The sequence below is a fragment of the Gadus macrocephalus genome, chromosome 15 (genome assembly GCF_031168955.1).
Source record: "Gadus macrocephalus chromosome 15, ASM3116895v1".
In the NCBI taxonomy this organism is placed as follows: domain Eukaryota; kingdom Metazoa; phylum Chordata; class Actinopteri; order Gadiformes; family Gadidae; genus Gadus; species Gadus macrocephalus.
This window is the reverse complement of record NC_082396.1, coordinates 10,159,208-10,172,208: the sequence shown is the minus strand read 5'-3', so window position 1 is coordinate 10,172,208 and position 13,001 is coordinate 10,159,208. Positions and strand designations below refer to the sequence as shown.

The 13,001-nt window shown below is 42.4% G+C and overlaps 2 protein-coding genes and 1 long non-coding RNA gene across 4 annotated transcripts; 1 reads left to right on the top strand and 2 right to left on the bottom strand.

The window, feature by feature from the left end:
- Positions 1-162: 162 nt before the first annotated feature.
- On the bottom strand, positions 163-1,827 carry sdhaf4 (succinate dehydrogenase complex assembly factor 4). Its single transcript, XM_060072590.1, has 3 exons — positions 1,605-1,827; positions 1,235-1,348; positions 163-624 (listed from the first exon to the last, which is right to left on the bottom strand). The coding sequence occupies exons 1-3, from the start codon at positions 1,678-1,680 to the stop codon at positions 515-517; spliced, it is 300 nt and encodes a 99-aa protein (XP_059928573.1). The 5' UTR covers positions 1,681-1,827; the 3' UTR covers positions 163-514.
- LOC132472808 (uncharacterized) lies at positions 565-4,346 on the top strand. Its single transcript, XR_009529184.1, has 3 exons — positions 565-705; positions 2,556-2,640; positions 4,205-4,346. It is a non-coding gene; the product is annotated as an uncharacterized LOC132472808 (long non-coding RNA).
- Positions 3,368-7,201, bottom strand: tlx1 (T cell leukemia homeobox 1). 2 transcript variants are annotated; one of them, XM_060072584.1, is made up of 3 exons: positions 6,469-7,201; positions 5,605-5,806; positions 3,368-4,358 (listed from the first exon to the last, which is right to left on the bottom strand). In XM_060072584.1, exons 1-3 carry the CDS (start codon positions 6,947-6,949, stop codon positions 4,148-4,150), a joined length of 894 nt encoding a protein of 297 aa, XP_059928567.1. In that variant the 5' UTR covers positions 6,950-7,201; the 3' UTR covers positions 3,368-4,147. The 2 variants fall into 2 exon arrangements, with proteins under 2 accessions (XP_059928567.1, XP_059928566.1); XM_060072583.1 differs by having other exon boundaries at positions 5,605-5,842; positions 6,469-7,200.
- Between the last annotated feature and the right edge of the window lie 5,800 nt (positions 7,202-13,001).

The following is a 13,001-nucleotide window of genomic DNA, read 5'->3' as shown; positions in this document are numbered from 1 at the left end:
AGTTTATTAATTATGATATAAAGTACTGACAGTATGCGCCCCCAACTGGTGTTGGTCATCAAATCAATAGTGGCCAGGCAGTGTGTGTGCCTCACAGAATTTATGGTGGAAGGAAAGTTATCTGAGATTTAGCTGACATTCACAACACAAGTAAATCAGATCAATGGTTACAATCTTTAATTTAATCAAACTTTCAGATTCTGTACAATACGGAACGACCTTGCACAACAAGAAATAAATATATGCAAAATACATGTCCTTCGAAAGTGTAGATGTGCAAATGCATTGCACTAAACAAATAAAAGGCGAGAAAGTAATTGTAACAATTTTTTTTGGATTAATTTTCCTTTTCCTTTTACCAGCGGTTTATAATACGGCCGTACCACCTGCCATTTTCCATCAAAATAGACTTGTAGAAGGATAAGACAAACAACGTAGTTTTCCTCTGGGGTTACATTCCCAAAGCAGATGAATCCAGGTTGTATACTATCTCTTAACCTAGGAGAAGAATACACTAGAAGTCCACACAGCGGCCCTTCCTCTCCCAGTCTCCATAACGGGTTGGCTCTAGGCCCCGGGGACCCCCCTCCTCCTTGGTCTCTGGGTTCACGTCATTGGGGAATCCTTGGTGGAGGAGAAGACTTCAATCAACATAGTGCATTGATTCATCCGTAGGAACCAATCCAAGCCGATAGTGATAACAAGGTAGGCTTATTGGTAGAACTAGGACTCCAAAGGCTTGATCCACTGCTCTTAAAAGGCACCCAGTGCAACTTTCGAGGCTTAAAAATAAACATTCAATTTCTAGTCTTTTTTACACGTAGTAAGTTTCAATAACTCCATACCATTACATACCGACATTTAAGCAGCAAAGATGAGACGTCGTTGTGTGGTGAGAACTGATACAAAATCGATAACAACAACAATGCCGCCATTTTCTATATTTTTTGTAACCTACAATAAATAAAGCAGGCTTCCAGTCAATGGAAAAATGGCTTCTCCCCACCGGCGATTGTTGTTGTTTACGATTTTCTATCAGTTCTCACCACACAACGACGTCTCATCTTTGCTCCTTGAATGTCGATATGTAATGGTATGGAGTTATTGAAACTTACTACGTGTAAAAAAGACTAGAAATTGAATGTTTATTTTTCATTGAATGTTTACATAAAGTTGCACTGGGTGCCTTTAAGAATGTGGCACAATGACCCTACATTTCCTCGAATGGTCTTACTTTTAAGGGCTTCTGGGTTCTTCTCCTCGGGAGTGTCAAGTCGACCCTGGGGTGTTATGGCTTTCTTCAGCGGCTGCTTTTCCTTCGCAGCTCCGCTCATTGACCGAGGGCATCCTGTTAAGTAAACGCATTGAATTATTCATCAAGCTATAGGCTTATAAAATGAAAAACAACGTATATTAATTCTTCACATCTAGAAGGGAGACTTTCCTTGATGATCACCTTTATAAAATGCTATAATTATGCTTTGCCTGAAGGCTGAATATCAACAACCACTGATTTGAGAGAGTTTGGGTTGTACGCTCTTAGCCTATCAAGTCGATAGAAGATCAGTGTTTCAAAAACAGTAAACAAATCGTACATTACTGACCTGATAAAATTGTTTCTCTGATGAAACTCCGGGATAATAAAGATGTGGTTGTCGCGGCACATCTTTGTAGAGACATATTGTAGTAGGAGATAACTGATATAACAACGTTAAATGTTTCTCTCGAACAGTTATACAATCCTCATCTGGTTTGTCGCGTTAAAATGACGTTTCCTATTATTCCTCGTTGCGTTGCAGTTCCTCGATATCGCCACGAGAGAGGGCCAGAACGCAAGGATTATGATCCAGTTTGGCCCTATGTGAATGGAATCTGTCGATCGAAGCAGTGTTTGTTTATATTATGATATATATCTCATGTATATATATTTTTACTTAGCTATATATTTTACCTTTAGAGACGCTTACTATGGCCTCTCCATCTATCTATCTATCTATCTATCTATCTATCTATCTATCTATCTATCTATCTATCTATCTATCTGTCTATCTGTCTATCTATCTATCTATCTATCTATCTATCTATCTATCTATCTATCTATCTATCTATCTATCTATCTATCTATCTGTCTATCTGTCTGTCTGTCTGTCTGTCTGTCTGTCTGTCTGTCTGTCTGTCTGTCTGTCTGTCTGTCTGTCTGTCTGTCTGCTAATAGGCTTTTCCATCTATATATCTATATATGAATGTATATGCTGTGGCGTGGTGTAGCCTATGCCTATAGAATATTAACACATTTCAAAATATTCTTGTCGTTGAGATCGATTTTTCTGTTCACTTGTTTTGCAACTGATGCCTTTTCCAAGGCCTCAAGCAGACTGGGAACCTCATTTTAGCTTATTCTCTCATTCGATCCATGTCACTGACAAGACAGAAATAAGCGTTTTAGCAAGCATTCATTATTTTCCTCAAATATGGGGACCTATGACTAGACAGTTAAAATTCGTCTGACGTCTAAAGGATTTTATTCGTTGGCCTGACGTCATGACGAAATACAGAAGACGGAAATGTGATTCGTCAATCGTGCCCATGGACCGAGCATGGACCTGTGCCGTCTTGCATTGATGCCAAGTTGGATTTTGAGTGATTATGGTTTCCATGGTAACCGCCAGAATACAGCCGATCAGTTATCTTTGCTCTTAAAGTGGGAAATTAAATTCCCGGCATGCAATCCGTGCAGACGAAGGGGACGAGGTAAAGTTCTGGAGAGGCTCACATCACACGCACACACGCACACCACCACACACCCGCACACACACACACACACACACACACACACACACACACACACACACACACACACACACACACACACACACACACACACACACAGTGTGGGAGAGAGAAGATGATGATGAAGTGGGATGGAGAGAGAGAGACATAATTGTGAATTACGTACATCCTTATGCTGAACCGTTTGGCTCGTCATCTCTGACACCCACATCCATCACGCGCTACGATTGTCAGCCATTGAGGAATCGCCTCGTGTTTTGAACACATGGGGTTTGTCAATAATAAGTCTTCCGATATCCATCTGTAATTTACTCTTACTTTACAAAATAAGAGTTTGCTGATTATTTTGAAGGACATTTTCAAAAGGCTTGAGGACCAATAGGCTTAGTACTCATTAATAACAAGTTAATGATTTACATTTAAAACAATGCAACACACCCGATCATTATAGATAACTTGAATTCATTTTAAATGGGATGGAAACAGGTGATTCTTAACGCAGCATCATTGGTCAAATCAACATCACAAGTAAGAAACATGTTGTAACCAAACGTATTAGGCCTATTGTTAAGTCAAATAATGTTGCAACCGTTGCTATTGTTTAATATTGTTGAGAAGGAACTTGTTCAAAATAATTTACATTAAATTGTATTTTGTCAAATATCCTATATCTTGCGGAATTTAAACAAAATGGCAATCTGTTCCGACATGAACACAAATACAATCCAGCACATGGGGTCTTCTTAATTGCGTTTAGCCATGAACAAATATTGTAGGCTAGATGAAATATAAACAACATGATACCTCTACGCTACTTGGACAACTGAACGTAGGCTATAATGTAGGCTATAAAAGATCAGAAAACGTGATGAGAAATAAATACATCATACAGACAAGTGGTTTTAAATCTTCTTGAAATGTCTGTTAAATAGTGCTTGAGGATATAGGCCAAGAAAAAGTTTTTAAAATGTGCTAAAGGTGCTCTTTCAGTCAAATAAAAATGTCGATAATATTGAATAGTGAAAAAAATCATTGATGGCAAAGATGAGAATTGGGAGTTAAGATATGAAAATATTACTCTGGGGAGGGTGGGTCCCCCCAGGATGCCTAATCTGATAAAATTCGGGTTCGCCATTAGCGGTTATCGAGCCGGTTTAAATGGTCTATATTGCCAAATCTCTGGTCCTTGAAGTCATTGATGTCTTCTTATGCCTTTATTTTGACTGCAATGCAGCATGCCAATTTATTTCCAGCCCCCCTCGCTCTCGCTCTGTCTTTTCTTCTTTAATCCAACATCCAAGTGAACAATCTTTAAAAAAAGCTGATAGAAAAAAACTGAGGGCAGTTTTTGGAGGTCCTATTCGCATGCCGACACGCTGCTGATTTTGCCCGTGTTCTCTGTCCATGGCTGCAGGTTCTGGAGGGCGTACAGGGAGCTGTTGTGAAGGCACAGCGGGTCAGGGGTCACGGGCTGGTTGATGGTCTTCTGGAAGGCCTCCTGCTGGAGCTGCATGAGGATGCGGTTCGCCTGCTGCCGCTCAGCTTCTCGTTCCTCCGCCGTCTGCCGCCTGCGAACCAAACGTGGCCTCAGTGTTATTTACCGGCGTCACAGGCTGTTCTATAAATGACATGCATTTTTGTGTACAGTAAGCCTACTTCCATAACAGCAACAAGATGGGCTTATACACTTTTTATGGGTTTCTTTCTGCGTGCATTTGCGCTCAATTTGTTTCTGTGAATTAAGGCAATCCAAAACGGATTATACTAGGCTATTGGTCCACAGGTTGTCGTTTTTAACTTCCATCTTTTATTTTCATTAAGTTTCAATTATTTTATTTCAGTGTAAATCTAGTTTCGCACAATCATAATTATAGAGAGGGAAATAGAAGCAGCATAGTTTGGATCTCATCGTCTGTTTAAACCCTACTCACCCCAAAAAGATAAAGATAATATCAATTATAATTGTTATCCTTATACTATTACAAATATTTTATGTTTCAAACTTAATTTCTGGTCTAACTATATGGCTTTTTAATTATTAGCAAGAGATGGAACGATGAAAAAGAGATAGAGATAGTAATTTGTATTAGGCCTAGTTATTATTTTACTAGCCAAAGTTAGAAAAAAGTAAAAAAATGAAATAAAAAAATTGAATACACTAATTTAATTTCAATGTTTTTAAATTTCAATATTCACCAAAGCAAAGTTTATAACAAATGTATTTCTTTAATATGGCTACATGCATAAATCTTTCAATATGAATAGATAACAAATGTATTCCCGTGTGTGCAATCCGAGCCTCTTATCTTTGATTATCTCCGGTATTTAATTTGAGTTATTTAAGCCTTGATAACATACCTTTCCAACAAACCAAACAAAGCACTGTAAATTAGCCTATATATTGGGAACCATAACTCTTATTTTGTTAACTTCAGCAATATCAGTAAACTAATAGGGCCTACATAGGCTATTATTATAGACCTGGCCTATATATAAACAACTCACGGGATTGCTGTTATTAACAGATTTTTATGCACTTCTGAGTTCTGTAGTAGGCCTATTTTGGTCATTTTTGATTTATCGAAGATAAAGACGTTTTAAAAAAGGCAATAAACCACACAATATCTGTTGTTTGTTTAATTTATATTTGTATCATCGAATACAATATACATTTTTGATATTTGTTATATTATATATATTTTTAATCAAGAATTAGGACAGGTGCAGAGCGAGAAATTAGGCAATAACGTCTGAATCGATTACCCGCGAACTCCGGGTCCCACTAGGTAAAACGATGCGCATCCCAACCTTTACCTCCATTTGGTCCTCCTGTTCTGGAACCACGTCTTGACCTGCGCGTCCGTCATCTTCAGGGCTTTGGCGAGGGCCGCGCGCTCCGCCGACGCCAGGTACTTTTGCCGGTGGAAGCGCTTCTCCAGCTCGCAGATCTGCAGGCGCGTGAACGACGTCCGCGGCTTCTTCTTTTTGGGGGGCGTGCGGTTCTGGTACGGGTGACCTACGCGGCGTGTTACAGTGAGTGGTGAGAGGGCCACTGTGTGCGGGGGAAGAGAGAGAGAGAGGGAGCGAGAGAGAGAGAGAGATGGAGGGCGAAAGTAAGCGGCACAGAGTCAGGGAAAGAGAAAACAGGGCAGCAGAGCAGACCGACACATTACAAGCGAAGATGAAGGGGAATGGAAGGGACAGCCAAGCTCTCCTACTGCAGATCCACTTTAATCCTGTGCTGATTGGCTCAACAGTTAGATTGCTCTAGAATGTATCGGTTATGCATGTCACACATTATATTGGGTTTCACTTAAAATATTCAAGCCTTTGAATATATTCTAACATGTACATTTGGCAACTGACCAAAATCGTTGTTTTTGTCCAGCAAACTCCGTCCCAAGTCTACTCAAATCCCTCTACGCCTATTATAATATTTTATGTTATGGTCCACGAGGAAATATTTATTTTGGGCCCTGCAGAAAGATACTGTGTGTATCTGTGTGTGTGGGGCCTGTCCAAATGACACAAGCGGAAATAAAGCACGTGAAAGGGTCCACGTCAAACGCAGAATCCTTTTTTTCTTTCAAATACCTAAATTGAGGACAATTAACGAATGGCAGCTCAGTTATTTCGCTTTCTATGTATCCATTACGCAAAGCATTACGCACGACCTACCCGTGAAGCGATCTTTGGTATACCGTCTGTTGCTCTCCATCCATGGGAACGTGAGTCCTGTCAGGTTGTTGATGGCCCCGGACATCATGCCACCGTTCTGTAAGGAGGCGTGCCCGCCCATCGGCCGGTGCGCCGGCACGCGGATCACTCCGGCGCCGTTCACATTACTTCCGTTCAAGCTCACCCCCATGTTCATGTTGTACGTGCCGCCAAGGGACCCCATCCCGCAGGAGTTGTTGTTGTTGTTGTTGTTCATGTGGTTCATGTTGTTGTATCCATTGTTGCTGCACGTGAAGCCGCCGTTCATGCCGCCGTAGGCCGCGCTCACCACGCAGCCGCCGTAACCGTAGTCCGGCTGCTCGTGCATCCTCGCGCCCAGCATGCAGCTCTGCTCCACGTTGTTGAGGATCTGGTCGATACCGAAGCTGATGGGCTCAGCGTGCGTGTGCTGGAGATGCGCCCCGCCGATGATGTGCTCCATGACCTCCAGCTCGAGCGCCCCCGCCTCCGCGCGAGGACCCCAGAAGGTGCGCTCCGTGCCGCCGCAGCTCCTAACGCTCTCAGAGCTTTGGAGTCTTCTCGGGCTCGTGGTCCTCCGCCGTTCCTATCTAATGATGAGTGTGGGTGCATATGTGTGTGTGTATGTGTGTGTGTGTGTGTGTTTGGGAAGAGGGAGAGATAGCCCTCGCACGCGCATGTGTCTGCTCGCTATTGGAGAGCGTGCGGTGAGAGTGAGTCTTAACAACAAGCCTTCTCTGTTTGTTTCCCGCCCTCCCGCCTCCCCCTTTTGGAGTCGCGAGCCAGCCGGCCTGCGAGCAGGGGCATCAATCAAAGTGGCAAATAGACAGCGCGAGATTAAGAACCAATTGTAGGCCTCAATTGGCTAAAGACTCACCCGACCAGAGGTATGAGTGGATGGAATCGGTGTGGCTTAGTAATAATAAAGAATAACAGTATTTATGGCACCTATTATAAACACTGTTTACAAATTGCTTGAACAGAAAAAATGTCTCATGCTATATGAAGGGTTTCTTTAAAGGAATGTATAATTTGTTAACACGAATCAAGTTTTTCATAGGGTTAAAAATGCTATTTCATACACGTGCAATAAATTCACATATATTTAAGCACAAACAAAAAGTAATGTTTTCCATTCGAGTTCACTGTTTTACACACAAATTTGACTCCAAAAGTTATGAAGAAAAAAAATGAAACATCTAGAATGTAATATATCAAAGGCATTTGTTTAGTTAAGTCTCTGCACTTTCAGGGTGATATTAAGCACAAAACAACTACGTAAAATAAACAAATTTTTAGTCCACGCATCGTTGTTAATGAGCCAAAACATTGTTTATTTTGTGCAAATAAATTATATAATGACTATGCGTGCCTAGATTATTATTTATTCATGTTTAAATCGTAATAATGCGTTTTAATTAGCAAGTGATTGAACGACACGATTGCTCCGCGCGTTGAATATAAGTCCAGATATTTTTCTTCTTCTTTCATTCCGTTTCTTTCCTGTTCCAGAGCATTAACTGAAACCCCCCCCATAGTAGTAAAACATATGCATAATGCAAAATGTGCCCACATGTATTGGGTATTAGTTGTATTTTCTAGTGAAATTATTAATGCATCTTATACATGATCAATGGATAGGCCATATGCACCATGCTATGAACTGCAGGGAAATATTTAGTGAGATCACATATTAATCTTTCCTTTAGCATATTCACAGACCATCAATAAACAGATGGCTTTTTTCGAGGAAACCTCCATTATCCGTTAGGCATATGCAAAATAAAAAAAATAAACAGACAAACGTATGCACTTGAAAACAATTAAATGAAAAATGAAACCGCCATGGCCATTGATTTTCTCTCCATCTCAAAACCGCAGAGACTTAATTACTTAACATAGGGCATTAGGCAATTCATAATTTATGAGGTTTCGCTAGTTCTCATTGGCCAATTGACAATCATAAAATTTTAATGCACGAGGTAGCCTATCCCCGCTGCCCTGCGTGTTATCAATTCACTTACATTTGGTCCAATAATGAGCATAAGGGACTCTAAACAGCAGATCAATTATTGAAACGCAACGTAATCGTCTACTTATGCAGCGATAGCCGATCCACCTCAGCTGCTGGGGAGAAAGCAGGCTGCAGGCCTATTCCACGCAATCGGCCTGGCTGCGTTTTTTCAACCGTAAAATAAACATAAACACGGGAAAACAATAACATCAGAGTGGGATGTTGGCGGCTATAGTACACAGGCTGCAAAATATATTACAACATCAACCGTGATATGACATATGAAGCATCGGTGATGCCACCTTTAATTACGATCCAACAGTGTCGCGTTATGTCTGAGTGACGGGACACAGTAGCCTACAACAACAACAGCCACATGGCTCACTCCTCCCTACGGTGGACCTACACACTATCTGCTGGAATCAACAAGTCACAGATAATGCCCATCCTAGACCTTCCCTCTCATATTCCTGAGCAATAGCCTATACTGACACTGGCATATTTTCAAACTCAATTATCGAGCGTACCCTTCAGCGGCTCGGATGTCCTTATGGGTGCTTGGTTAAAACGTATCTGCTCACTTAAGGTGCTGACGCTTATCGATCCCCAGATCACTGTATTCCGAATGAAGCCAATAACCAGCGCTTTGGTCCACGACGTGTTGAAATGAACCAAGCACGGGCGGTTAACATTTTCACTGACCGTGTAGTTGTTTTTAACGCCTCTTTTATTGGAAAGAGAGGGGGGTGGGGCCGTGGGGGGTTAGCAGTATACCTGAGCAGTCCTTGACCGTTGACCTCCCCACCTTTCTGGCGCCGGCTCCCTCAGCTTGCACCCCAACGACGCTTGACAAGAGGTACTCACCTTTGAGCCGCACCCGCGCTCTCAGAACACGCGCTTTCTTTAATGAGCTTTTAAATATGAATGTTATATTGGTATATCTTTTCGAACATATATTTTCTATAACCACCAGATAATTCATTAAAATGGTAAAATTATAATGACCAAAATAATTTGTTAATCCTGCAGAATCATGAACCTATTATTGCAACGCAGCCGAACCCAACCTGATAAATAAGAGCTCTGTTTAACCAATCACATGGACATTCCATAGTATCATCTTCTCCCTTTCTCTTTCTCCCTCTATGCCTCCCACTCCTTCTCTCACTTTCTCTCTCTCTCCTCATCTGGTGAAGGCATGACGAGACACGCTCACCACATCAGCTCCTATGGAGAGTGTGTACCATCACTTTAACGTCACAATCTATGGTTCATTTCATCATTCATCAGACAGTGGTATCCACTTCCGGTAATGAGCAGGTAGGAGTTAGGGCATATTGTTTAAGGAAGCCTGTACGAGCTATCGACATTGGGGATCAAAGTCTATACCTTTCGGTTTGGAGTCGTTATTATTAAATGTAACAACTTTATTGCACTCACACTGACTCTCTATCTCACTCTCCACCACCCTTTAGTTTTTCTGCTCTGGTTTTCTCTCGCTCTCTCTCTCCAGGTCGCTCAGCCCCTACTCTTTAGTTTTACCAAGTCCCCCTCTCTCCACCAAGCCTTTAGTTGTCTATGTCTCTCGCCCCTATCATATCTCTAGGTCTCTCTCTCTCCCCTTAACCTATAGTTCGCTAGATCACTCGCCCCCTACCATACAGATCTCTAGGTCTCTCTCTCTCTCTCTCTCTCTCTCTCTCTCTCTCTCTCTCTCTCTCTCTCTCTCTCTCTCTCTCTCTCTCTCTCTCTCTCTCTCTCTCCTCTTAACCTATGGTTCTCTAGATCTCTCGCCCCTACCATACAGATCACTAGGTCTCTCTATCTCCCCTTAACCTATAGTTCTCTAGGTCTTTCACCCCCTGCCATATAGATCTTTAGGTCTCTCTATCTGCCCTTGCCCTTTAGTTTTTTCTCCCCCTCCCTTGGCTGGGCGGGTCGCTCTCCCCCTTACCCTTTGGTTCCCTCCCCCCCTCCCTCCCCCCCTCCCTCCCTAGGCTGGTCTCTCTCCCCCCGTACCCTTTAGTTCTGTTGCAGGTCTGAAACAACAGGGGAGGTGTTGAGACTCAGAGATAAGAGAGTGGTCATCCTGTTTGTTTAGCAAGATGGGGAAACCACCATCATAACACAACACACACACACACACACACACACACACACACACACACACACACACACACACACACACACACACACACACACACACACACACACATACATACATACATACACTCACACTCATAAACATACACACTGATGTCACCACAACCTGTCCATTTCCTTTGGGATGATCTTGGAAGCATATACACACACACACACACACACACACGCACACACGCACGCACGCACGCACGCGCGCACGCGCGCACGCGCACACGCACACACGCACACACGCACACACGCACACACACACACACACACACACACACACACACACACACACACACACACACACACACACTTTCCCCATGCTTTCATCGACCAGCGTCTGTCGACTGGGTGTTTTAGGGTGTTTCATATTTTCCAGGACATTGGTGAAACCGAAAGGGAGGCTGTTTTCCTTCCCGCGGCCTGACGGACAGGGCCCTATCTGGGCACTTATCGTTTGAATGTCAAGGACTTTCAGAAAATCCCATTTTCAAATGATTGATGGAAACCAGTCAGAGAGGGCTAGAGGGAGAGAGGGCCCGAGAGGAAGAGACAGAGCGAGGGAAAGAGGGAGAGAGAGAGGGGGATTATAGGAAAGAGAGAGCGGTAGTCGACTCAGAAAAATAGAAAATAATGAAAGATCACAACCACAAAGATAAAGCTCATGTTTGGAGAGATAGTTTTAACTGAACTATAGCGTTCAATCCTATACAAATTTGACCAAAGCCACTGAACAATGCTTGCTTTGTGGTAAACACAAGCCTAATAGACTCCTTGAACTGCTACGTGTCCATATATGGCTTTCCTAATCTCCCAGGTTCAACATGGTTGACCTTTTGGGCCAAGCCAATGGCGAGGCCCAGCAAACCAACCAACCAATCAATGAAGACCAAAGTGTGCAGGAGAGAAGATCTCAGGGAAGAACTTGGAACGAATCCTTGGAACGGAAGATGGAACTTAGAGGACCATGTCTTATTTTAAGACTTGGGTGGTGGGTTACAGTGGTGTGAGTGACGCGTCGCCATATGTGAATTTCCAAGGAGGAAGGAAGAGTTTTTGCGGCCGATCAATCAAATTGATTGAATGCCTGCTGTGGAGTTTTCCACTGCGTGTTTCGGTTAGTGATCCCAGGACTCGTGGTTCCTGGTGGGCTAACTTAGAGTAACGGGATCACAAGGGAGAAACGGATACAGACCACTGGTCACCTCTTCTTGGGTTCTCCTTTGGGCACTTAATATTATTTTGCATTCTTGGTTCTGATGAAAATAACGAAATGTTGTCTATTGAATCCAAAATTAGTGAAAATGTTTTGTTTTCACTCTCTCCTATCTTATAATATAAAAGAGAAGGGCTTCATATACAAGTTGTGAAAAGGTGAACCATTTATGGACAATTTTCCGGCAGTAGAAAATATCAGGGTTTGACTGTTCCCCTTTAACAATGTCTAATGGTTCTGAGGTATTCAACACAATCTTCCCACAGTGTTTGACTTGCCCGCGTCCTTAATGTGTGTTGTCTGTAATCTGAGAGGTGATTTATTGACGTGTTGATATCTTCTACAGATCATTTTCTCGTTGGTGAAATTGTTTTGTCTTCACTGGACGCACAGCGTGAATCACTTCCTGTTGGACAGTTGTGTGTGCATCGACGTTTTCTTCAAGATATCAAGGTTAGGATCTGAGACGTAATCAAAAGGTGTCGTCTGTATTGATTTGTACACAGTGCTAGGAAAAAAATAAGCGAACGGAAAACATATATCAAACATATCTGGTACTGGTATAATTAATAGTAATGTTTGCAGTAAAAACACCTCCATGAACCTCACAAACCGGTCGACATACGTGAAATGTTTTGAGAACACTAGCATTTTGCCAGCACTTACAAATTGTCTGTCGGTATTTGAGCCAAACTGACATGTATGTTGCGGTGCGTTTGTTAAATGACACACACTTCATTGATGATGCAGCACAGCGATGGGTCTTGTGTGGGCCGGCGAACTGTTCCCATGGTTACCCCCTGGTTGGTTCATAGACACAACAACAGGCCCGGGGTACAGCTGCAGTGCTGGGAAACCTCCCCAGCCAGACCAAACACCATGAATCACAGACGCCCATCTCATGTATCATGCATCACATCATACATCATGCATCACATCATATATCACGTAGATCAAACATCACATTTGAATCACATGTATCATGCATCAGATGTATCATACATCAAGTCAAGTCAAGTCAAGTCAACTTTATTTCTATAGCACATAGCCCATAGCACATCAGATAAAACCATACATCAGATCATTCATCATCTATATAATACATCACATATCATACATCATACAACACATAAATCA

Coding starts and splice junctions, on each gene's coding strand:
- sdhaf4 (XM_060072590.1), bottom strand. CDS start 1,680: ATGTCTCTACAAAGATGTGCCGCGACAACCACATCTTTATTATCCCGG. Junction 1,349..1,604: donor CAGAGAAACAATTTTATCAG/GTCAGTAATGTA, acceptor TTTACTTAACAG/GATGCCCTCGGTCAATGAGC. Junction 625..1,234: donor GAACCCAGAAGCCCTTAAAA/GTAAGACCATTC, acceptor TCCTCCACCAAG/GATTCCCCAATGACGTGAAC.
- tlx1 (XM_060072583.1), bottom strand. CDS start 6,949: ATGGAGCACATCATCGGCGGGGCGCATCTCCAGCACACGCACGCTGAG. Junction 5,843..6,468: donor TACCAAAGATCGCTTCACGG/GTAGGTCGTGCG, acceptor CCCCGCACACAG/TGGCCCTCTCACCACTCACT. Junction 4,359..5,604: donor AACAGGAGGACCAAATGGAG/GTAAAGGTTGGG, acceptor TTTGGTTCGCAG/GCGGCAGACGGCGGAGGAAC.